This window comes from Salmo salar, chromosome 13, assembly GCF_965601325.2.
Source record: "Salmo salar chromosome 13, fSalSal1, whole genome shotgun sequence".
Lineage (NCBI taxonomy): Eukaryota > Metazoa > Chordata > Actinopteri > Salmoniformes > Salmonidae > Salmo > Salmo salar.
Window position 1 is genome coordinate 21,422,120 of NC_138303.1, and position 26,436 is coordinate 21,448,555.

At 46.9% G+C, this 26,436-nt stretch overlaps 1 protein-coding gene across 2 annotated transcripts in view; it reads left to right on the forward strand.

The window, feature by feature from the left end:
- The window catches only part of LOC106566585 (zinc finger and BTB domain-containing protein 46), a 122,044-nt gene that overhangs the window by 34,120 nt on the left and 61,488 nt on the right, over positions 1–26,436 (forward strand). For both annotated transcript variants that reach the window (XM_014134725.3, XM_014134726.3), the window contains exons 2-3: positions 9,628–9,851; positions 10,099–10,969. In XM_014134725.3, the coding sequence (XP_013990200.1) occupies positions 9,663–9,851; positions 10,099–10,969 (1,060 nt within the window). In that variant the 5' untranslated portion in view covers positions 9,628–9,662. The remainder of the gene's footprint in view (positions 1–9,627; positions 9,852–10,098; positions 10,970–26,436) is intronic.

The following is a 26,436-nucleotide window of genomic DNA, read 5'->3' on the forward strand; positions in this document are numbered from 1 at the left end:
TCTTTCTCTCCCTCCCTCTTTCTCTCTCTCTCTCTCTCTCTCTCTCTCTCTCTCTCTCTCTCTCTCTCTCTCTCTCTCTCTCTCTCTCCTCTCTCTCTCTCTCTTTCTTTCTTTCTCTCCCTCCCTCTTTCTCTCTCTGTCTCTCTGTTTCTCTCGCTCCCCCCCTCCCCCCTCTCTACATATAGCAGTTTATTTTTAATGTGATTCATCTTGTGTTATTTCAGATTGATTGAGAAACATTTTCTTTAGTTCTCCAAGACGACCCGGTTCAGCTCTGTTGTATTCTCAGGAGAAGTCAAGGACTACGGAAACTGAAGTGTATTGCACCCTGATTACTAAGGCTGTAATGCTATATAAAACAAAGCAGAACTTTCCTATCCAACTTTCACAGCACATACATCCAATTCATTATTGGTGTATTCCAAGAGAGGCTAATCATTCCCCTTGGTTGGATGATTGTTTTTAGCAGCAGTAGTCCTTTGCAATGGACTGTACTATTCTCAATATTCTCCTAATGGTTCACGTTAATTACCACTACTTAAAAGCAGCCAATTAGGCAAATGATCCATGGAGTTCAGAGGTCGAAAGACAGCTCACTCCATTAAAGTAATTTTTTCCCTCCCTCCCTCTCGCTCCCTCTCTCCTCTCCCCTCTCTCTTTCTCTCTCTCAATTCACTTCCAATGGATTTATTGGCATGGGAAACATATGTTTACATTGTCAAAGCAAGTGAAATAGATAATAAACAAATGTGAAATAAAAAATCTAACAGTAAACATTACACTCATAAATGTTCCAAAGGAATAGAGACATTTCAAATGTCATATTATGTCTATACACAGTGTTGTAACGATGTACAAATAGTTCAAGTACAAAAGGGCAAATAAATAAACATAAATATGGGTTGTATTTACAATGGTGTTTGTTCTTCACTGGTTGCCTTTTTCTTGTGGCAACAAGTCACAAATCTTGCTGCTGTGATGGCACACTGTGGTATTTCACCCAGTAGATATGGGAGTTTATCAATATTGGATTTGTCTTCGAATTCTTTGTGGGTCTGTGTAATCTGAGGGAAATATGTGTCTCTAATATGGTCATACATTTTTCAGGAGGTTAGGAAGTGCAGCTCCATTTCCACCTCATTTTGTGGGCAGTGTGCACTTCTCTTGAGAGCCAGGTGGCCTTTCTCAATAGCAAGGAATTTCTCACTGAGTCTGTACATCGTCAAATATTTCCTTACTTTTGTGTCAGTCACTGTGGTCAGGTATTCTGCCACTGTGTACTCTCTGTTAAGGGCCAAATAGCATTGTAGTTTAATCTGTTTTTCTGTTATTTTTTTCCAATGTGTCAGGTAATTATCTTTTTGTTTTCTCATGATTTGGTTGGGTCTAATTGTGTTGCTCTCCTGGGGCTCTGTGGGGTCTATTTGTGTTTGTGAGCAGAGCCCCAGGACCAGCTTGCTTAGGGGACTCTTCTCCAGGTTAATCACTTCCTTTTAGGTGGTTGTAGAACGGAACGTCTCTTTTCAGGATTTTGATAATTAGTAGGTATAGGACTAATTCTGCTCTGCATGCATTATTTGGTGTTTTACCTTGTACACAGAGGACATTTTTGCAGAATTCTGCATACAGTCTCAATTTGATGTTTGTCCCATTTTGTGAATTCTTGGTTCTTGAGCTGAGCCCAGACCTCACAACCATAAAGGGCAAAGGGTCATATAACTGACTAAAGTGTTTTTATGTCAAATTTTATTTTCCTTTTGATGGCATAGAAGGCCCTTCTTACCTTGTCTCACAGATTGTTCGCAGCTTTGTGGAAGTTACCTGTGGCACTGATGTTTAGGCCAAGGTATGTAAAGTTTTTTGTGTGCTCTAGGGCAACGGTGTCTAGATGGAATTTTTATTTGTGGTCCTGGCTTTTTTGGAACACTATTATTTTTGTCTTACTGAGATTTACTGTCAGGGCCCAGGTCTGGCAGAATCTGTACAGAAGATCTAGGTGCTGCTGTAAGACCTCCTTGGTTGGGGACAGAAGCACCAGATCATCAGCAAACAGTAGACATTTGACTTCAGATTCTAGTAGGGTGAGGCCGGGTGCTGCAGACTGTTCTAGTGCTCTCGCCAATTCGTTGATATATTTGTTGAAGAGGGTTGTGCTCAAGCTGCGACCCTGTCTCACCCCACGTCCCTGTGAAATGAAATATGATTTTTTTTTGCCAATTTCAAATCAAATCAAACTGTAGACCTTACCGTGAAATGCTTACTTACAAGCCCATAATCAACAATGCAATTCAAGAAAGAGTTAAGAAAATATTTCCCAAACAAATGTAAGTAAAAAAATTATAAAAAGTAACACAATAAAATAACAATAATGAGGCTATATACGTGGGGTACCGGTACCGTGTCAATGTGCGGGAGTACAGGTTAGTTGAGGTAATTTGTTTATGTAGGTAAGGGTAATGTGACTATGCATAGATAATAAACAGCGAGTAACAGCAGTGTGCAGACAATTGGGGGGGGGTTCAATGTAAATAGTCCAGGTGGCCATTTTATTAATTGTTCAGCAGTCTTATGGCTTGGGGGTAGAAGCTGTTAAGGAGCCTTGCCGTGCGGTAGCAGAGAGAACAGTCTATGACTTGGGTGACTGGAGTCTTTGACAATTTTTTGGGCCTTCCTCTGATTTCACGTAGTATAGAGGTCCTGGATGTCAGGAAGCTTGGCCCCAGTGATGTACTGGGCCGTACGCACTACCCTCTGTAGCGCCTTACGGTCAGATGCCGAGCAGTTGCCATACCAGGCAGTGATTCAACCGGTCAGGATGCTCTCGATTGTGCAGCTGTAGAACTTTCTTAGGATCAGGGGACCCATGACAAATCTTTTCAGTCTCCTGAGGGGGAATAGGCGTTGTCGTGCCCTCTTCAAGACTGTCTTGGTGTGTTTGGACCATGATAGTTTGTTGGTGATGTGGGACACCAAGGAACTTGAAACTTTCGACCCGCTCCAATACAGCCCCGTCGATGTTAATGGGGGCCTGTTCAGTCTGCCTATTCCTGTAGTCCACGATCAGCTCCTTTGTCTTGCTCACATTGAGGGAGAGGTTGTTGTCCTGGCACCACACTGACAGGTCTCTGACCTCCTCCCTATAAGCTGTCTCGTCATTGTCAGTAATCATTGTTGTGTCGTCAGCAAACTTAATGATGGTGTTGGAGTCGTGTTTGGCCACGCAGCTGTGGCCAAACAGGGAGTACAGAAGGGGACTAAGCACTAACCACACACTTGTTGTTTCTGTACATGGATTTCATAATGTCGTTCGTTTTTCCCCCAACGCCGCTTTCCATCAATTTGTATAGCAGCATGAGAAGACTTTTCCTTTGTTTTGGTTGGTTTGTTTGTCAATTAGGGTGTGCAGGGTAAATATGTGGTCTGTTGTGATGTAATTTGTTAAAAAGCCAATTTGACATTTTGATTGGTGTGATCAGTCCGTGGTTCCAAATATTGGGGAAAATGCCAGAGCTGAGGATGATGTTAAAGAGTTTAAGTATAGCCAATTGGAATTTGTGATCTGTATATTTCGTAATTTCATTTAGGATACCATCAACACCACAGGCCTTTTTGGGTTGAAGGGTTTGTATTTTCTCCTGTAGTTCATTCAATGTACCGTCTCTCTCTCTCTGCCAAACTCTCTCTCGGTCTCTCTCTGTTTTCTAGGTCTACTGAAGCGCTAAATCTCATTAGTGTTCCCTCTATCTCTATCTGGATCTCCCTACATCTCTCTCGGCAAGATGTTGTTTTATCCTCCAGCCACACGTTGTTTTCTTTCAATTTGAAGCGTAATTTAACATGTCGCTGTAACCCCCCCATACCCACACACTCCCCCCCCCCCCCACCCCAGTCCCCAGCATGTTGTTGTGTGTGATTGGGTTATACTCCCTATAATCTAAACCCCTTAACTTACCACCCAAGAAAATGTTTGTCTACTTTATAAACATGATGAAAACTGTGTGTACCATCATTAGAAAGTCCACGGTCAATATCTTTATTTAACTACATTTTACGTTTGAGTAATTTAGCAGACGTTCTTATCCAGAGTGCATTCATCTTAATATATCTAGGTGTGTCAACCACATATCACAGTCACTGTAAGTACACTTTTCCTTAATAAAGTAGCTGTCAGCAAAGTCAGAGCTGGGGGGTGCCACCTTTGGCAGCGATTACAGCCTCGAGTCTTCTTGGGAAAGCTTGGCACACCTGTATTTTGGGAGTTTCTCCCATTGTTCGCTGCAGATCCTCTCAAGCTTTGTCAGGTTGGATGGGGAGCGTCGCTGCACATCTGTTTTCAGGTCTCTCAAGAGATGTTCGATCGGGTTCAAGTCCGGGCTCTAGCTGGGCCACTCAAGGACATTCAGGGACTTGTCCCGAAGCCACTTCTGCGTTGTCTTGGCTGTGTGCTTAGGGTGTTGTCCTGTTGGAAGGTGAACCTTCACCCCAGTCTGAGGTCCTGAGTGCTCTGGAGCAGGTTTTCATCAAGAATCTCTCTGTACTTTGCTCCATTCATCTTTCCATCGAACCTGACTACTCTCCCAGTCCCTGCCACTGAAAAACACCCCCACAGCATGATGCTGCCACCACCATGCTTCACCGTAGGGATGGTACCAGGTTTCCTCCGGACGTGACGCTTGGCATTCATGCCAAAGAGTTGAATCTTGGTTTCATCAGACAGAGAATATTGTTTCTCATGGTCTGAGAGTCCTTTAGGTGCCTTTTGGCAAACTCCAAGCTGGCTGCAGAGATGGTTGTCCTTCTAGAAGGTTCTCCCATCTCCACAGAGGAACCCTGGAGCTCTGTCAGAGTGACCATCGAGTTCTTGGTCACCTCCCTGACCAAGGCCCTTCACCCCCGATTGCTGAGTTTGGAAGCTCTAGGAAGAGCTCTAGGAAGAGTCTTGGTGGTTCCAAATTTATTCAATTTAAGAATGATGGTGGCTACTGTGTACTTGGGGACCTTCAATGCTGCAGAAATGTTTTGGTACCCTTTCCCAGATCTGTGCCTCAACATAATCCTGTCTCAGAGCTCTATGGACAATTCCTTCGACCTCATGGCTTGGATTTTTTCTCTGACATGAACTGTCAACTGTGGGACCTTATATAGACAGGTGTGTGCCTTTCTAAATCATGTCCAATCAATTGAATTTACCACAGGTGGACTCCAATCGAGTTGTATAAACATCTCAAGGATGATCAATGGAAACAGGATGCACCTGAGCTCAATGTTGAGTCTCATTGCAAAGGGTCGGAATACTTATGTAAATAAGTTATTTCATTTTTTATTTTATTTTTATTTGCACACACACAAAAAAAGCTGTTTTCACTTTGTCAGTATAGGGTATTGTGTGTAGATTGATGAGGGAAAAATGATTTAATACATTTTAGAAAAGGCTGTAACTTAACTGTCACGCCCTGGCCATAGAGAGGGTTTGTTCTCTATTTTGGTTAGGCCAGGGTGTGACTAGGGTGGGCATTCTATGTCCTTTTTTCTATGTTTTGTGTATTTCTTTGTTTTGGCCGGGTATGGTTCTCAATCAGGGACAGCTGTCTATCGTTGTCTCTGATTGGGAGCCATACTTAGGTAGCCTTTTCCCACAGGGTTTTTGTGGGTAGTTTATTTCTCTTTAGTGTTTTGCACCTTACGGAACTGTTTCAGTTATTCTCTTTGTTATTTTTGTTTTAGTGTTCAGTTTATCAATAAAGCATGAACCCTTACCACGCTGCGTTTTGGTCCGATGATTCCTCCTCTTCGGACGACGAAGACAACTGTTACATTAACAAAATGTGAAAAAGGGGAAGCGATCTGAACACCTACCGAATGAACTGTATTTCACATAATACACAGGTTACATGGGTCTTCTCAGTGTTATAAGGTGATATTGTATTACAGGATAAACACATGTCCATTTAAAGTAGAGTGAAAAGCACCACATTCAGGGTGAGGGTCAGAATATCATCTTAATGGCAGAAATGTACCGGGAGGTCTCTGCTCTGCTCTCTAGATTTTTCAAAGTGCAGAGATTGGCCAATCCTTTATGCAGCTTGATAATATGCTAGAAAGCCTTGGTGAAAGGGGGAGAGGAGGAGATGGAGGAGAGGATGAAAGGAGGCAGGGTGACAGGAATAATTGTGTCCTTAAAAGCTGTGGGGTTTGTGTTGGGAGGTGAGAGGTGAGGTCTTTCAACGCCTCCATCGGCCCAAGGGAGGTTAGACGCCACATAGATTTTTGACAAGTGAATGAGAGGAGAATTAACTAGCCTACATCAAAACATGCTTTTAGACAGACTGAGGTACAATGTCATTTCACATTGAAGCAAGTCTCTCCTAAGCCAATGTCATTTTACATTGAAGCAAGTCTCTCCTCAGCCAATGTGAGTTTACATTGAAGCAAGTTTCTCCTATGCCAATGGGATTTTCCATTGAACCAAGTTTCTTCTCAGCCAATGGGATTTTCCATTAAAGCAAGTTTCTTCTCAGCCAATGGGATTTTCCATTGAACCAAGTTTCTTCTCAGCCAATGGGATTTTCCATTGAAGCAAGTTTCTCCTTAGCCAATGTGATTTTCCATTGAACCAATTTTCTCCTCAGCCAATGTAAGTATAGACTTTTTGACAAGCCAAACCAAACTAAAAACCCTGCTTACAAGGCAACAGTCAGGTGTGTGTGAGGCAACAGTCAGGTGTGTGTGAGGCAACAGTCAGGTGTGTGTGAGGCAACAGTCAGGTGTGTGTGAGGCAACAGTCAGGTGTGTGTGAGGCAACAGTCAGGTGTGTGTGAGGCAACAGTCAGGTGTGTGTGTGTGAGGCAACAGTCAGGTGTGTGTGAGGCAACAGTCAGGTGTGTGTGTGAGGCAACAGTCAGGTGTGTGTGTGTGAGGCAACAGTCAGGTGTGTGTGTGTGAGGCAACAGTCAGGTGTGTGTGTGAGGCAACAGTCAGGTGTGTGTGTGAGGCAACAGTCAGGTGTGTGTGTGTGAGGCAACAGTCAGGTGTGTGTGTGTGAGGCAACAATCAGGTGTGTGTGTGAGGCAACAGTCAGGTGTGTGTGTGAGGCAACAGTCAGGTGTGTGTGTGTGAGGCAACAGTCAGGTGTGTGTGAGGCAACAGTCAGGTGTGTGTGAGGCAACAGTGAGGTGGAAGACATCCAGAACCGTTTTAGATGGTTTAGAGAGAGAAATCACACACACACACACACACACACACACACACACACACACACACACACACACACACACACACACACACACACACACACACACACACACACACACACACCACACACACACACAGGCTTGTCACTCAGCTATGGCCTGTGTTCGTCGACTAGAGGTGTGTCTGTCTGAGTGGATATAGGGGACACACAGGATTGATGTGATCTTACAAGCCATCAGGTTCAGCACAGCTTTCTCAAACATGACCTGAAGTGTGCCGGCCCCAAGCAAATGCTGCTGTCACCTCGGCCAACCACGGCTGTCGTCTCCCTTAACAGCCAATGAGTGGTGACAGCCGCGGCGTTTCCAAAACAAATCAGTGCTGCGCATGGTAACACTATGCGTCCCGCCGATTCAGCACTCACCAAGACGAGAGCAGGAGTGTAAAACGCTAATGCTCTGACTAATGTGTGTGTGTGTGTGTGTGTGTGTGTGTGTGTGTGTGTGTGTGTTGATCTGTGTTGGCACGTGTGTCTGCGAGTGCAGTTTACATATTTCTGTTTTCTTTCAATTTGAAGAGTAATTTAACATGTCTGTCACTGTAACCCCCCCCCCCCCCCCCCCCCCAGTCCCCAGCATGTTGTTGTGGGTGATTGGTTATACTCCCTAAAATGTAAACCACTTAACTTACCACCCAACAAAATGTTTGTCTTGTGTTTTGAGGGGAGCCTTTGTCTCTTGTGTTTGTGTGTGTGTGCGCGCATGTGTGTGTGTGTGTGCGTGTTGTGTGTGTGTGTGTGTGTGTTACCCTTCATTAACCAGTTTGCACTGTCTGTAAGTGCATCAGCATGGCAATGCACTCCTCTCCCTTTGTTCTCTTCAATCCTCTCTCTCCTCCTCCCCTCCCTCTCTCCTCTTTCTCCCCCCTCTTTCTCTCTCCTCCTCTCTCTTCCTCCCTCCTCCTTTCTCTCTCTCCTGTGTGTGTTCCGTCTGTCTTTAACCTGTGAATAGTCAAAGGGAACAGAGAGCTCTATCGACTTCTCATCTAATCCTTACCTATTGATTACCACCCTAGTAGGAAGGTCCTCCATACACATGAAGAGGTATTTCCTAGTAACAAAGGGCATTAACTGAATGAAATGATATTCAGCACATACACAGTAAAGCAGTTCTGCTGAGATCTCCGTTATGTTGAAGAGTTGTGTGTAATCACTGTAGGTCAGTTACTGGGGTGATGGGGAGGAAAGAAGCCCATGGTGGAGCTAGTCTAGCCTGTTCACCCCATAGAGAAACCAGGACTGGCATGCTCTCACACACACACACACACACACACACACACACACACACACACACACACACACACACACACACACACACACACACACACACACACACACACACACACACACACACACACACACACACACACACACACAGCCTCTGGTCTTTTTAAAATAGTTTTTCTATTGATGTTGTTGTTTGTACATCAGGAGCATTATGATAATGTCCAGTATTTATCATGGTCCTCTGCTTAAGGGGAAGATACAGAACTAGTTTTAGGAGGTTTTTTTCCACTATTTTCTGTTGCTTTGAATCGGATATTTCCAGGCAATTCAGGGCATTTTTTATGCTTTGTGATTATTAGTAATAATGATAAATTGGCCATCAGCATTGCTCATCTCATACCTCCAAGCTCTGTCAGTGTGCTACTGTAACATGCTGGGAAACTGTACTGAATGGTGGACTGCTCCTAACCTCCCTCATAATCTCCCTCCTAACCTCCCTCATAACCTCCCTCCTAACCTCCCTCATAGTCTCCCTCCTAACCTCCCTCCTAACCTCCCTCCTAACCTCCCTCCTAACCTCCCTCATAACCTCCCTCATAACCTCCCTCATAGTCTCCCTCCTAACCTCCCTCATAACCTCCCTCCTCTATTCTCCCTCATAACCTCCCTCATAACCTCCCTCCTAACCTCCCTCCTACTCTCCCTCCTAACCTCCCTCCTAACCTCCCTCATAACCTCCCTCCTAACCTCCCTCATAACCTCCCTCATAAACTCCCTCATAAACTCCCTCATAACCTCCCTCCTAACCTCCCTCATAACCTCCCTCATAAACTCCCTCATAAACTCCCTCTTAACCTCCCTCCTAACCTCCCTCATAACCTCCCTCATAACCTCCCTCATTATCTCCCTCCTAACCTCCCTCCTAACCTCCCTCCTAACCTCCCTCCTAACCTCCCTCATAACCACCCTCATAAACTCCCTTATAACCTCCCTCCTTCCCATTCTCCCTCCCAGTCAGCTAACCCAATGAAACGTTAACACTAAACTTTCTCTCCCTCCCTCAGACTGTCCAGGAGAGGCTAACAGGTCAGCTAACCCAATGAAACGTTAACACTAAACTTTCTCTCCCTCCTTCCCTCTCCCTCCCTCAGACTGTCCAGGAGAGGCTAACAGGTCAGCTAACCCAATGAACAGCAACAGGAAAGAGGACATGGAGATTTCGTCCCACTACCGGCAGCTCCTGCGGGAGCTCAACGAGCAGCGGCAGCATGGCATCTTGTGTGACGCCTGTGTCATTGTGGAGGGGAAGATCTTCAAGGCCCACAAGAACGTCCTCCTGGGCTCCTCGCGCTACTTCAAGACCCTCTACTGCCAGGTGGGTGTGGTGGAGGGGAATACAGGTTTGAGTACATTAGTGCTGGAGGACTGGACGTTGGCCTAAATCCCAGATCAGATCTTAGTGCTGCTGTCCCATTTGCTTGCTCAATAGGGGCTTAATTGATGATTGGTTGATTGAAAATGGATTATCCTCATTCAGTTTAAAGCACCTTGGAGTTTGTGAAGAACACTATGTACAGTAAGGATACAGTAAGTCATTAATACCGTTATCATTCATCATTCAGGTTAAGAAAGGGGCGGAGCCACATCACCAAACAACCGTCACTCACCTGGACATCGTCACAGCAACAGGCTTTAAAGCCATCCTGGACTTCATGTACTCTGCCCACCTGGCGCTGACCAGTAAAAACGTCATTGAGGTGATGTCAGCTGCCAGTTACCTACAGATGACCGACATCGTCCAGGCCTGCCACGGCTTCATCAAGGCCGCGCTGGACATCAGTATCCGCTCCGAGCTGGCCGACGAACTGGCCGACTTCGAGATGGGGGCTGTCGCGGCCGCTGGGATATGTGGGGGAGGTATAGGGGGAGGTGGGGGAGGTATAGGGGGAGAAAGAGGAGGAGGAGGGTTAGGAGGGGCGGCGTCAGAAGCCCTGGCGTCCATCATATCAGGTGGAAGCTCCTCGCCATGGCTGGAGAGGCGTACGAGTCCGGCCAACTCTTCTGGTGACTCAGCCATTGCCAGCTGCCATGAGGGTAGTGGCAGTACATACGGTAAAGAGGACCAGGAGACACCCAAGAGCCATGAGAGCCAGGAAGACGGTGGCCATGACTCCCAGCACGCCTGGCCACACGACTACCGCCCCGTCACTGTCAAAGAAGAACAAGTCTCACCCTCCTCCACTTCTCACCCCCGGGAGAGGCTCAGAGTGGGTGCAGGGGCACAGGGGGTGCAGGGGGGAGGAGGGTTGGGAGGAGGAAGTGACGGGGCATGGCAGCCCTCTGGGTCGGGGAGGAGGAAGAACAGGAAGAACAAGGACACAGTCAGACATATTACCCAGCAGACCGAGCTGGACAGAGACAGCAGGCCGGGCTCTCCGCTGCCCCCCGTGATGGGCGTGACTCGTTGGAGCTACAATGGACAGGACATCCCAGGTAGGAGACACTTCCCCTGGGTTCCTGGGTTCCTGGGTTCCTGGGTCTCTGGGTCTCTGGGTACAGGACAGGGGAGGGCAGAATGTGCTATGCTTTGGTTGTATCTCCTTAACACATATTTGATAACATGATTATCTTATATCATTTGGAAAGGTAAAAGCACATTTCCATATTTGGACAGTACATATGAATTGTCTTACATAACAAACCTCTTCCCTGCGTGTGTGTGTGTGTGTGTGTGTGTGTGGATAGGTAGATCATTAAGTGGTTATAAAGTGAGGGGAAGCTAATCCTGGGTGCATTAAGGGAGTTGGCTGTGAAATGGGCACACGCATGGTAGCAGCTAAAGAAAACAGGATAATTGCATTGACCCGGGTCTGCACACGGATTATGCACGCGTCCTCGCCATCTAGACTCCTCCCCCTCTCTCTGGGGTTTAGGGAAGGACCTCTCTGAAGAGGGCGAGAGGAAGGGGAGGGAGAGGGAGGGAGGGAGGGAGGGAGGGAGGGAGGGAGGGAGGGAGGGAGGGAGGGAGGGAGGGAGGGAGGGAGGGAGGGAGGGAGGGAGGGGGGAGGGAGGGCGGCGGACTGATTCATATAGGCTTAATATTCGTTTACCTACTTAACTCTAAATTGTCTTGAAGTCTGCGACACATAATGATCTTAGGCACAACGGACAAGTACAGCAAACTCACACACACACACACACACACACACACACACACACACACACACACACACACACACACACACACACACACACACACACACACACACACACACACACACACACACACACACACACGTACAGACAGACACACAGTTTTGGCCGAACCAGAGTAGGTTTACAGGGTTGGCATTAACCAGGAAACGTTCTCTCAGCCTTGACGAAAGGTTACAGGAAATCTCTTGTTGCCGGTGATGTATTTTGGCAGAGTTTGGCACTAGTGCAGCCAAACACTGGCATTTACCTATCAGTGGTATTTTGCCTACCCCATTTTGTGAAAGGTTTTCAGTACAGTAGATCAGGCTGTCAGTAGCTGAATTGCTGTTTCCCCTGGCAGAGCTGTTCTTTAGGTTTGTGAGAGTACTGGTTTAGTTGAAGTCTTGTGTGCAGTAATGGGGTGTTGTCTTTCAGGGGATTGACAGTGTTGGTATTGTGTCGTCTGACCATGGGGTTTTTGCAGTGTGGGTTTAGTGGGCGTATAATTGGTAGGATTGTGTGTTTGAGGATGGGGTTTGGGGTTGTTTGTGTGGGTGGGTGGGTGTTTGTGGAGACACCCTCCTGTCCCGTTGGTTTCTGGGACGTCTTCTGATAAGGATAAGAGGGAGAAAGGCACCTCCACTCTGAGATTAGCTTAATTGCTTCATTCTTTATTGATGGAATAATGCCTAAACACTCTCTCTCTTTCTCTCCCTCTCTCTCCCTCTCCCTTTCTCTCCCTCTCTCTGTCTGTGTGTCTGTCTGTCTCTCTTTCCCCTCCTCCTTTTTAATAATGCATCTCTATAGACACTAGCTCTTCCCCAGGCTGAGCTGTTTTAAGATGCCTCCTCTGAGTGGATGTTTGAGTGGAATAGAAATGCTATCATAGACATAGAGTTAAAGGAAAACTCCACCCCAAAACTATATTTTAGTATTTGCTTCATTAGTCCATTGTTGATACAGTCCCAAAATGTTTTGCATGTCAGCAATCAAGTTTTCAAGATGTATAATTTTCGAAATACAGAAATCTGGCCCATATTATGCAAAACGCATCTGTATTTTGAAAGTTACATATCCTGAAAACTTGATTGGTGCCATGCAAAACATTTTGGGACTATATCAACAATACACTACTGGTGCTTCCAAACAGTATCAACAGTAAGAGTGCCTTGACATGGGAATATATATGTTTTAGCTATGCAGTAACTATGCTATGCAGTAACTATGCTATGCAGTAACTATGCTATGCAGTAACTATGAAATCAACATTTGAAGCATAGTTATTTGGCAATTGCTCTTTTGGATGGCAATTACATGTTTTCATTTCCCTGCTGTAAAGCAGTATATCAGAAGATATATTGGTATCGGTAGCTTTTCTCCATCAAAAAATGGAATCGGTATCAGACCCCTATTGCAACATCTACTGTGAGCTTGATATCATTATTGAGGCCAGTGAGCAGTGAATGGACTTAAGACCATTATGATTCAAATAGGGTATGTACTTGTATGACAACGTTACAATTGTATTCCATGGAATGTATTTATTTATTTAATACATCTATTTGATAGGGACAGTATTTCGAAATAAAATCTATAAATACGTCGTACAATTCTGTTTTATAATTCAGTACCAAATAACACCTTCTATTGGTTCATGTGAACACAGCGAGGTAATTGCTCTCTCTTCCTGTGAGCATTATATTGTGGGCTGCACAGTTGCTGTTTGGCCTAATAAAAAAATAACTTGTGATTTTTTAGGGGTTTTTCCGCCTGTGAAAACCCCATATTGTGACCTTTTGGGTTGGCCAGGGGGATTTTTGGAGATGGTTGGTAGATGGACAGCGTGACATGTACACATACACACACACACACACTCACACACACACACACACACACACACACACACACACACGCACACACACACACACACACACACATACACACACAGTGGTGGAAAAAGTACTCAATTGTCATACTTGAGTAAAAGTAAAGATACCTTAATAGAAAATGACTCAAGTAAAGTGAAATTCACACAGGAAAATACTACTTGAGTAAAAGTCTAAAAGTATTTGGTCTGAAAAACACTGAAGTATCAAAAGCTAAATGTAATTGCTAAATTATACTTAAGTATAAAACATTTAAAGTAAAAGTATAAATCATTTCAAATTCCTTATATTAAGCAAACCAGATGGCACCATTTAAAATTGTTTTAAATATTTACAGATAGCCAGGGGCTATCTCCAACACTCAGACATAATTTACAAACTAAGCATGTGTGTTTAGTAAGTCTGCCAGATCAGAGGCAGTAGGGATGACCAGGGATGTTCTCTGTTTAGTGAGTCCGCCAGATCAGAGGCAGTAGGGATACCCAGGGATGTTCTCTGTTTAGTGAGTCCTCCAGATCAGAGGCAGTAGGGATGACCAGGGATGTTCTCTGTTTAGTGAGTCCGCCAGATCAGAGGCAGTAGGGATGACCAGGGATGTTCTCTGTTTAGTGAGTCCTCCAGATCAGAGGCAGTAGGGATGACCAGGGATGTTCTCTGTTTAGTGAGTCCTCCAGATCAGAGGCAGTAGGGATGACCAGGGATGTTCTCTGTTTAGTGAGTCTGCCAGATCAGAGGCAATAGGGATGACCAGGGATGTTCTCTGTTTAGTGAGTCTGCCAGATCAGAGGCAGTAGGGATGACCAGGGATGTTCTCTGTTTAGTGAGTCTGCCAGATCAGAGGCAGTAGAGATCACCAGGGATGTTCTCTTGATAAGTGTGTGAATTGGACCATTTTCCTGTCAAAATGTAACGAGTACTTTTGGGTGTCAGGGAAAATGTATGGAGAAAAAAGTACATTGCTTTCTTTTGGAATGTAGTGAAGTAATAGTAAAAGTTGTCAAAAATATAAATAGTAAAGTACAGATACCCCAAAAACTTCTTAAGTAGTACTTTAAAGTATTTTTAGTTAATTAATTTACACCACTGCGCACGCACGCGCACACACACACACACACACACACACACACACACACACACACTGCTTAGATTATCTGACTATCTACATGTGGGCTGTTATTTCCGTTCTCTCCAGGCCTAACTCATGGATTACATATACAATGTTTGAGGAAGGTGTGAAATCCCACCTCTTTATCTGAGCTGAACTTCCTCTCTCTGCTCTCTGCTGGGGTTTCACAATCTACCCCACAGCTACAACCACACACACAGGCATACACACAGTACTCACACACAGGCATACACACAGTACTCACACACACACACACTTGTTTTGGGTCATAAGCTGTTTAAGGGCCCTTCCATATATTGTATAAACAAAGTATTTATTCAAGATGAGCTCAGGGTCTTAATTCTGCCTGGATGCAGATTATATGTTGCTCGTATAGATGTGTTATTAGACAAGGCCTAGTGTGTTGGTCACCTTGGAAACCATGTTAGGAGATAATTTTCATTACATACAATCGCTTTCTTTTTGTTAGCCGAGTACCAGACAGGCATTCTGCTTTTCGATTGTTTTTAGTTGTGCATGTTTGGGCCTGTATGACTTTATACCCACATCCCTCTGACAAGCGTGTTTGGGCCTGTATGACTTTATACCCTCATCACTCTGACAAGCGTGTTTGGGCCTGTATGACTTTATACCCTCATCCCTCTGACAAGCGTGTTTGGGCCTGTATGTCTTTATACCCTCATCCCTCTGACAAGCGTGTTTGGGCCTGTATGTCTTTATACCCTCATCACTCTGACAAGCGTGTTTGGGCCTGTATGACTTTATACCCTCATCCCTCTGACAAGCGTGTTTGGGCCTGTATGTCTTTATACCCTCATCACTCTGACAAGCGTGTTTGGGCCTGTATGACTTTATACCCTCATCCCTCTGACAAGCGTGTTTGGGCCTGTATGTCTTTATACCCTCATCACTCTGACAAGCGTGTTTGGGCCTGTATGTCTTTATACCCTCATCACTCTGACAAGCGTGTTTGGGCCTGTATGACTTTATACCCTCATCACTCTGACAAGCGTGTTTGGTCCTGTATGACTTTATACCCTCATCACTCTGACAAGCGTGTTTGGGCCTGTATGACTTTATACCCTCATCACTCTGACAAGCGTGTTTGGTCCTGTATGACTTTATACCCTCATCACTCTGACAAGCGTGTTTGGGCCTGTATGTCTTTATACCCTCATCACTCTGACAAGCGTGTTTGGGCCTGTATGACTTTATACCCTCATCCCTCTGACAAGCGTGTTTGGGCCTGTATGACTTTATACCCTCATCACTCTGACAAGCGTGTTTGGGCCTGTATAACTTTATACCCTCATCCCTCTGACAAGCGTGTTTGGGCCTGTATGACTTTATACCCACATCCCTCTGACAAGCGTGTTTGGGCCTGTATGTCTTTATACCCTCATCACTCTGACAAGCGTGTTTGGGCCTGTATGATTTTATACCCTCATCACTCTGACAAGCGTGTTTGGGCCTGTATGTCTTTATACCCTCATCACTCTGACAAGCGTGTTTGGGCCTGTATGACTTTATACCCTCATCACTCTGACAAGCGTGTTTGGGCCTGTATGACTTTATACCCTCATCCCTCTGACAAGCGTGTTTGGGCCTGTATGACTTTATACCCTCATCACTCTGACAAGCGTGTTTGGTCCTGTATGACTTTATACCCTCATCACTCTGACAAGCGTGTTTGGGCCTGTATGTCTTTATACCCTCATCACTCTGACAAGCGTGTTTGGGCCTGTATGACTTTATACCCTCATCCCTCTGACAAGCGTGTTTGGGCCTGTATGACTTTATACCCTCATCACTCTGACAAGCGTGTTTGGGCCTGTATGACTTTATACCCTCATCACTCTGACAAGCGTGTTTGGGCCTGTATGACTTTATACCCTCATCACTCTGACAAGCGTGTTTGGGCCTGTATGACTTTATACCCTCATCACTCTGACAAGCGTGTTTGGGCCTGTATGACTTTATACCCTCATCCCTCTGACAAGCGTGTTTGGGCCTGTATGACTTTATACCCTCATCACTCTGACAAGCGTGTTTGGTCCTGTATGACTTTATACCCTCATCCCTCTGACAAGCGTGTTTGGGCCTGTATGACTTTATACCCTCATCACTCTGACAAGCGTGTTTGGGCCTGTATGACTTTATACCCTCATCACTCTGACAAGCGTGTTTGGGCCTGTATGACTTTATACCCTCATCACTCTGACAAGCGTGTTTGGGCCTGTATGACTTTATACCCTCATCACTCTGACAAGCGTGTTTGGGCCTGTATGACTTTATACCCTCATCCCTCTGACAAGCGTGTTTGGGCCTGTATGACTTTATACCCTCATCACTCTGACAAGCGTGTTTGGGCCTGTATGACTTTATACCCTCATCACTCTGACAAGCGTGTTTGGGCCTGTATGACTTTATACCCTCATCCCTCTGACAAGCGTGTTTGGGCCTGTATGACTTTATACCCTCATCCCTCTGACAAGCGTGTTTGGGCCTGTATGACTTTATACCCTCATCCCTCTGACAAGCGTGTTTGGGCCTGTATGACTTTATACCCTCATCCCTCTGACAAGCGTGTTTGGGCCTGTATGACTTTATACCCTCATCCCTCTGACAATTCTCTGGGGGCCTTCCAAACTCACCTGTGGTAGCCAGATTGGCTTCCTCAAAACAGCCCGCACTCCTTCACTTCCTCATCAACTTTTTCTCTTGTTCTCCCTTCCTTCATGCCACGTCTCCACAGTCTAAAGGTGAACGTCTGAAATAATGAATCAGCTCTCCTTTCATCCCCTTCCGCTCCATACTCCAGTTAAGACTCTCCCCATAGTATTTGCACTTCATTAAACTTGAAATAGGTTTAATATTTAAAACATTGTGAACAGATTTCAACCCCCTCACCCCTCTTGCACCTCTCTGCTTTTCTCTCCGTCCTCTTTTTCACAGTTTAATAATCTACTTTAATATTTCTCTTCTTCCACCTAATTCACTCCCTCTCCAATAAAAACCAAAATAGATGTAATATTTCTTCATTTTGAACCCCTCTCTTCACAACTCAGTGCTTGACAAGTACTCTGTTATGCCTGGTGTTGAAGTGTCGCTCTCTTCATATCTCTTTCTCTCTCTTCCTGTGTCTTCCTCTCTCTCTCTCTCTCTCTCCTTCATTAATCTAGTTTCTCAAAGTTGTTCTGTAAACTGGGTTATGTACTGGGTTATGTACTGGGTTATGTACTGGGTTATGTACTGGGTTATGTCCTGGGTTATGTATTATGTTCCGGGTTATGTACTGGGTTATGCCTGATGTTGAAGTCTCTCTCTCTCTCTCTCTCTCTCTCTCTCTCTCTCTCTCTCTCTCTCTCTCTCTCTCTCTCTCTCTCTCTCTCTCTCTCTCACTCTGCTTGTCTTTTCCTCTCTGCCTCTCTTTTCTTCTCTGCCTCTCTTCCTCTCTGCCTCTCTTTTCCTCTCATTCTCTATCTTTTTTCTCTGCCTCTCTTTTCCTCTCTGCCTCTCTTTACCCCTCTCTGCCTCTTTTTCCTCTCTGCCTCTCTTTTCCTCTCTGCCTCTCTCTTTTCTTCTGTCTCTCTTTTTTCCTCTTTGCCTCTCTCTTTTCCTCTCTGCCTCTCTCTTTTCCTCTCTGCCTCTCTCTTTTCCTCTCTGCCTCTCTCTTTTCCTCTCTCTCTCTCTTTTCCTCTCTGCCTCTCTCTTTTCCTCTCTGCCTCTCTTTTCCTCTCTGTCTCTCTCTTCTCCTCTCCCTGTCTGTTTTTTCTCCCTCAATCTCTCTCCTCTCCACCCCCCCTTTCAGCCTTTTCCTCTCCACCCTGTTGACTTTTTGTGCCCCTGTCACCCCACCTCCCTTCATTTCCCCCTCTCCCTCCCTCCATTCACCCCCTCCACTTCCTCCCTATCCCTCAGTTTTGTGTTGGCACTGAATGGGGCTGAGTGGTTATCTGTCATGTTGGTAGTCGTGACGGAATACTGTTATACTGTTCTTTCCCCTCCTCTCTCTCTCTCTCTCTCTCTCTATCTCGTTCACTCTCTCTCTTCTGACTCTTGTCTCTCTCTTTCAGTAGCCCACTGTTCTATTATCACCGTGGTAACCACTACTTCTCACCGCCCACCCTTCATATTTTGTTCTATGACCTCACCTCCTGTTGGACATTATGGACTCCACACAAACACACGTACACATCAACACACACACACTCCAATACGCTTTGCACTCTTATTTATTTCATCATGTTTGTGATCATCTATAAAGCAGAAATCTGTTCCCCTCCAACCCTTTGTGTTTCACGTAGTGACACCTGATCTATTTATAACCCTCTGGCTCCATACAATCCCGCTGGACAGGAAGACACCTCCTCCCTGGGCCTGACCGTTACTTTTTCCAAAACGTCAGCACCCCCCACCTCTCAACAGACTGCCAATGGAACACAACTGAGAGGGAGGGAGAGAAGGACGAGGGGAGGAGAGAGGAAGGTGGAGGAGAGGGGTGAGGAGAGCATTATGGGAGGGTGGAAGAGAGAAGAGCGAGCGAGTTGGGGGGGTTAAAGATGATCTACCCCACCTTACACCTGGGCAGGACCTGTGCTCCCCAGATAACCGCAGCCCACACACAGATACACACACAAACACAGACACACACGTGCACATGCACTCACACACATTCCATGCACATTGATCGCTGAGATCTAAAGAGTTACCCAGAAGGCCTCCTGACAGGATGTCCTGTTGGCACAGGGGGCTGCTGTGGTTGAACATTTACACTATCACAAACACACACATGCATATAGAGAGAAGATTGACTGATTTAGTCAAATGGATGTGTGTTGAGAAGGAACCAGTCGAGGGGAAGGACAGTAGTGGGGAGTAGAGTGAGTGGGTGTGTTTTTATGTGTGTCTGAATGTGGCTTTTAAGTGCTATGTGGTGAAATGGTTTATCTTCTGTTGTCGAAAGCTCCCTCTCCTCTTTCCCTCCCTCCCTCTCTCAGTGGGGGAAACTATAACAAACACCACCCAACCATCTCATTGGTCCCAAGAGAGAAAGAGAGAGGAGAAGCCCTCAAAAACCAAACCCTTCGCTCTCCTTCTCTCTCTCCTCTCCCTCCTTCTCTCGTTCCTGTTTTCCTTCTGTTTATTTTAGAGGTTTGTTCTCTTCTGTTTACTGTACTGAGCCCCCCCCACGGCTCACACACACTACTTTACCCGTCTGACCGGTATGGTGGTGGGGGGAGGAGGGTATATGTACAAATGTAGGTCCTAACAGGATGTGCAGGTCTGCTGGCTTGTGGGTGTGTCAGCTTGGCCCAGTCACAACACACACACACACACACACACACACACACACACACACACACACACACACACACACACACACACACACACACACACACACACACACACACACACACACACACACACACACACACACACAGTTGTGGGAGGGTTCCTGCTTCATCCTTCCAACCCCCGTTCCTCCCCCCTCTCTCACCCGTTCCACGCCTCCGTCCTCCAACACTTTCCTCCCTTGCTCACCCCCTCTCTGTCCTTCCCTTGTGACAACAGCGTCCTCCCTTCTTTTAAATAAGACAAATAAGTGTTATTAAATGTAACCTTTATTTAACAAGGCAAGTCAGTTAAGAACAATTTCTTATTTACAATGACGGCCTACCCCAGCCGAACCCGGACAACATTGGGCAAATTTTGCGAACCCTATGGGACTCCCAATCACATCCGGATGTGATACAGCCTGGATCCAAACCAGGGACTGTAGTGATGCCTCTTGCACTGAGATGCAGTGGGGAGCCCAGGACTGAAGACTTGGCCAATGAGAATGAGAACAAATGATGGGTGTTTTGACGTGGGGTGGTGGATGGGTATGTGTGTGTTGTGTTGTGTTGTGTTGTGTTGTGTTGTGTGTGTTGTGTGTTGTGTTGTGTGTTGTGTTGTGTGTGTTGTGTGTTGTGTTGTGTGTTGTGTTGTGTGTTGTGTTGTGTGTTGTGTTGTGTGTGTTGTGTGTTGTGTTGTGTGTTGTGTTGTGTGTTGTGTTGTGTTTTGTTGTGTGTGTTGTGTTGTGTGTTGTGTTGTGTGTTGTGTTGTGTGTTGTGTTGTGTTGTGTGTTGTGTTGTGTGTTGTGTTGTGTGTTGTGTTGTGTGTTGTGTTGTGTGTGTTTGTGTGTTGTGTTGTGTTGTGTGTGTTGTGTGTTGTGTTGTGTGTTGTGTTGTGTGTTGTGTTGTGTTTTGTTGTGTGTGTTGTGTTGTGTTGTGTGTTGTGTGTTGTGTGTTGTGTGTTGTGTTGTGTTGTGTGTTGTGTTGTGTGTTGTGTTGTGTTGTGTTGTGTTGTGTTTTGTTGTGTGTGTTGTGTGTTGTGTGTTGTGTGTTGTGTGTTGTGTTGTGTGTGTTGTGTTGTGTTGTGTTGTGTGTTGTGTTGTGTGTTGTGTGTTGTGTGTTGTGTGTTGTGTGTTGTGTGTTGTGTTGTGTTGTGTGTTGTGTTGTGTGGTGTGTGGTGTGTTGTGTGTTGTGTTGTGTGTTGTGTGTTGTGTGTTGTGTTGTGTGTTGTGTGTTGTGTGTTGTGTGGTGTGTTGTGTGTTGTGTTGTGTGTTGTGTTGTGTGTTGTGTTGTGTGTTGTGTTGTGTTTTGTTGTGTGTTGTGTGTGTTGTGTGTTGTGTGTTGTGTGTTGTGTGTTGTGTGTTGTGTGTTGTGTTGTGTGTTGTGTTGTGTGTTGTGTGTTGTGTGTTGTGTGTTGTGTTGTGTGTTGTGTTGTGTTGTGTGTTGTGTGTTGTGTGTTGTGTTGTGTTGTGTTGTGTGTTGTGTGTTGTGTTGTGTTGTGTTGTGTTGTGTTGTGTGTTGTGTGTTGTGTTGTGTGTTGTGTTGTGTGTTGTGTTGTGTTTTGTTGTGTGTGTTGTGTTGTGTTGTGTGTTGTGTGTTGTGTGTTGTGTGTTGTGTGTTGTGTTGTGTTGTGTGTTGTGTTGTGTTGTGTTGTGTTGTGTTGTGTGTGTTGTGTGTTGTGTGTTGTGTGTTGTGTGTTGTGTTGTGTGTGTTGTGTTGTGTTGTGTTGTGTGTTGTGTTGTGTTGTGTGTTGTGTGTTGTGTGTTGTGTGTTGTGTGTTGTGTTGTGTTGTGTGTTGTGTTGTGTGGTGTGTGGTGTGTTGTGTGTTGTGTTGTGTGTTGTGTGTTGTGTGTTGTGTTGTGTGTTGTGTGTTGTGTGTTGTGTGGTGTGTGTGTGTTGTGTTGTGTGTTGTGTTGTGTGTTGTGTTGTGTTTTGTTGTGTGTTGTGTGTTGTGTTGTGTGTGTTGTGTGTTGTGTGTTGTGTGTTGTGTGTTGTGTGTTGTGTGTTGTGTTGTGTGTTGTGTTGTGTGTTGTGTGTTGTGTGTTGTGTTGTGTGTTGTGTTGTGTGTTGTGTTGTGTTGTGTGTTGTGTGTTGTGTGTTGTGTTGTGTTGTGTTGTGTGTTGTGTGTTGTGTGTTGTGTTGTGTTGTGTTGTGTTGTGTGTTGTGTGTTGTGTTGTGTGTTGTGTTGTGTGGTGTGTTGTGTTGTGTGTTGTGTTGTGTGTTGTGTGTTGTGTGTTGTGTTGTGTTGTGTTGTGTTGTGTTGTGGTGTGTTGTGTGTTGTGTTGTGTTGTGTTGTGGTGTGTGGTGTGTTGTGTTGTGGTGTGTTGTGTTGTGTGTTGTGTGGTGTGTTGTGTTGTGTGGTGTGTTGTGTTGTGTTGTGTGTTGTGTTGTGTTGTGTTGTGTTGTGTTGTGTGTTGTGTTGTGTTGTGTTGTGTGTTGTGGTGTGTTGTGTTGTGTGGTGTGTTGTGTTGTGTGTTGTGTGGTGTGTGGTGTGTGGTGTGTTGTGTGTTGTGTTGTGTGTTGTGTTGTGTTGTGTTGTGTTGTGTTGTGTGTTGTGTTGTGTTGTGTGGTGTGTGGTGTGTGGTGTGTGGTGTGTTGTGTGTTGTGTTGTGTGTTGTGTTGTGTGTTGTGTGTTGTGTTGTGTTGTGTTGTGTTGTGTTGTGGTGTGTTGTGTGTTGTGTTGTGGTGTGTGGTGTGTTGTGTTGTGTTGTGTTGTGGTGTGTGTTGTGTGGTGTGGTGTGTTGTGTGGTGTGTTGTGTTGTGTTGTGTGTTGTGTTGTGTTGTGTTGTGTTGTGTTGTGTGTTGTGTTGTGTTGTGTTGTGTGGTGTGTGGTGTGTTGTGTTGTGTGTTGTGTGGTGTGTGGTGTGTTGTGTGTTGTGTGTTGTGTTGTGTTGTGTTGTGTTGTGTGTTGTGTTGTGTGGTGTTGTGTTGTGTTGTGTGGTGTGTGTTGTGTTGTGTGTTGTGTGTTGTGTTGTGTTGTGTTGTGTTGTCTTAGGCTGTCTGTTTTATTTTCTGTTGGCTCCCCAGTGTAGCAGACTGTTTGGCCTTACCCAAGTTCCCCTGAACTCCAACGCAGCTCAAGGTTTGGTGTGTGTGTGTGTGTGTGTGTGTGTGTGTGTGTGTGTGTGTGTGTGTGTGTGTGTGTGTGTGTGTGTGTGTGTGTGTGTGTATGTGTGTGTGTGTGTGTGTGTGTGTGTGTGTGTGTGTGTGTGTTGATTAGGTGGAGGGGAGACAGGGGAGATATGAAAGTAGAGAGGGAAGTGATAGTTCGGTACACCTACACCCCCTCTCTCCCCCTTCACCTCCCTCTCTCCCCCTCCACTCCCTCTCTCTCCCTTCACCTCCCTCTCTCCCCATCTCTCCCCCTTCACCTCCCTCTCTCCCCATCTCTCCCCCTTCACCTCCCTCTCTCCCCATCTCTCCCCCTTCACCTCCCTCTCTCCCCCTTCACCTCCCTCTCTCCCCCTTCACCTCCCTCTCTCCCCATCTCTCCCCCTTCACCTCCCTCTCTCCCCCTTCACCTCCCTCTCTCCCCCTTCACCTCCCTCTCTCCCCTTCACCTGCCTCTCTCCCCTTCACCTCCCTCTCTCCCCTTCACCTCCCTCTCTCCCCCTCTCTCCCCCTTCACCTCCCTCTCTCCCCCTCTCTCCCCCTTCACCTCCCTCTCTCCCCATCTTTCCCCCTTCACCTCCCTCTCTCCCCCTCTCTCCCCCTTCACCTCCCTCTCTCCCCATCTCTCCCCCTTCACCTTCCTCTCTCCCCCTCTCTCCCCCTTCACCTCCCTCTCTCCCCATCTCTCCCCCTCCACCTCCCTCTCTCCCCCTTCACCTCCCTAACTCCCCCTCTCTCCCCCTTCACCTCCCTCTCTCTCCCTCTCTCCCCCTTCACCTCCCTCTCTCCCCCTCTCTCCCCTTCACCTCCCTCTCTCCCCCTCTCTCCCCTTCACCTCCCTCTCTCCCCATCTCTCCCCCTTCACCTCCCTCTCTCCCCATCTCTCCCCCTTCACCTTCCTCTCTCCCCCTCTCTCCCCCTTCACCTCCCTCTCTCCCCATCTCTCCCCCTTTCACCTCCCTCTCTCTCCAACTCTCCCCCTTCACCTCCCTCTCTCCCCATCTCTCCCCCTTCACCTTCCTCTCTCCCCATCTCTCCCCCTTCACCTCCCTCTCTCCCCATCTCTCCCCCTTCATCTGCCTCTCTCCCCATCTCTCCCCCTTCACCTCCCTCTCTCCCCCTCTCTCCCCCTTCACCTCCCTCTCTCCCCATCTCTCCCCCTTCACCTCCCTCTCTCCCCATCTCTCCCCCTTCACCTGCTTCTCTCCCCATCTCTCCCCCTTCACCTCCCTCTCTCCCACTCTCTCCCCCTTCACCTCCCTCTCTCCCCATCTCTCCCCCTTCACCTCCCTCTCTCCCCCTCTCTCCCCCTTCACCTCCCTCTCTCCCCATCTCTCCCCTTTCACCTCCGTCTCTCCCCATCTCTCCCCCTTCACCTCCCTCTCTCCCCATCTTTCCCCCTTCACCTCCCTCTCTCCCCATCTCTCCCCCTTCACCTCCCTCTCTCCCCATCTCTCCCCTTCACCTGCCTCTCTCCCCCTCTCTCCCCCTTCACCTCCCTCTCTCCCCCTCTCTCCCCCTTCACCTCCCTCTCTCCCCATCTCTCCCCCTTCACCTCCCTCTCTCCCCATCTCTCCCCCTTCACCTCCCTCTCTCCCCATCTCTCCCCCTTCACCTCCCTCTCTCCCCATCTCTCCCCTTTCACCTCCCTCTCTCCCCATCTCTCCCCCTTCAACTCCCTCTCTCCCCATCTCTCCCCCTTCACCTCCCTCTCTCCCCCTTCACCTCCCTCTCTCCCCATCTCTCCCCCTTCACCTCCCTCTCTCTCCATCTCTCCCCCTTTCACCTCCCTCTCTCCCCATCTCTCCCCCTTCACCTCCCTCTCTCCCCATCTCTCCCCCTTCACCTCCCTCTCTCCCCATCTCTCCCCCTTCACCTGCCTCTCTCCCCATCTCTCCCCCTTCACCTCCCTCTCTCCCCATCTCTCCCCTTCACCTCCCTCTCTCCCCATCTCTTCCTCTTCACCTCCCTCTCTCCCCATCTTTCCCCCTTCACCTCCCTCTCTCCCCCTTCACCTCCCTCTCTCCCCTTCTCTCCTCGTCTCTCCCCATTCACCTCCCCCTCTCTCCCCTTAACTCCCCCTCTCTCCCTCTTCACCTCCCTCTCTCCCCGCCTCTCCCCCTTCACCTCCCCCTCTCGCCCTCTCTCCCCCTCATCCTTCTCTCTCCCTCTTTCCTTGTCCTCATCCCTCTCTCCCCCCATCCCTCTCTCCCCCTCTCTTCACCCTCCCCCCTCTCTTCCCTCTCCCCCCTCATTCATCTCCTGCCCTCATTCCTCTCCCCACTCATCCCCCTCTCTCCCCCGTCATCTCTCTCACCCCTCATTCCTCTCTTCCACCTCATCCCTCTCCCCCGGCCCTGGTAAGTGGAGTCAGTGTATGTGGGGGTTAGGGATTCCTGTCTGGCACACACACAAACCCGGTTTCCGCCCGCTCTACATTCCTGTGTTGGACTGAGGAAGCAGCCTAGCTGTCTTCCCCTTCACTTCCAAATGATCCACTTCTCATAGCGTCTCCTAAAGTCATAGTATACATCACACACCTCTCTCCCTCTCTCTACCTCTACCTCTATCGCTCTCTCTCTCTCTCTCTCTCTCTCTCTCTCTCTCTCCATCTCTCTCCAACTCTCTCTTTCTCTCTACCTCTCTCTACCTCTACCTCTATCGCTCTCTCTCTCTCTCTCTCTCTCCATCTCTCTCCAACTCTCTCTTTCTCTCTACCTCTCTCTACCTCTACCTCTATCGCTCTCTCTCTCTACCTCTCTCTCTCTCCATCTCTCTCCCTCTACCTCTCTCTTGTTCTCTCTCCCCATCTAGTTATCTCTCTTATTCTCCCCTTAGTTTTCCTTCCCTCTTCTAATCAATATTTTCTAACACCCCCTTTCTTCCTCTCTCCACCCTCTCTCTACCCTATCTTCTTTCTTCTAACGTATTACCTATATTCTTCCATCTCTCCCTCTACTCCTCCCCCATTCAGCCTAATTTATCACTGAGAGACATGTGTGTTTAGTCATCTATCTCCCTCTCCTCTTTCACTATCCCCCTCCTACTCTCACTTTCTCTCTGACAATCAGCTCCTTTCCCTTCACTGTCCTTTCTCTTCCTATATCTCATGTTGTCTCCCTTTTAACTCTTTCTCTTCCTATATCTCATGTTGTCTCCCTTTTAACTCTTTCTCTTCCTATATCTCATGTTGTCTCCCTTTTAACTCTTTCTCTTCCTATATCTCATGTTGTCTCCCTTTTAACTCTTTCTCTTCCTATATCTCATGTTGTCTCCCTTTTAACTCTTTCTCTTCCTATATCTCAT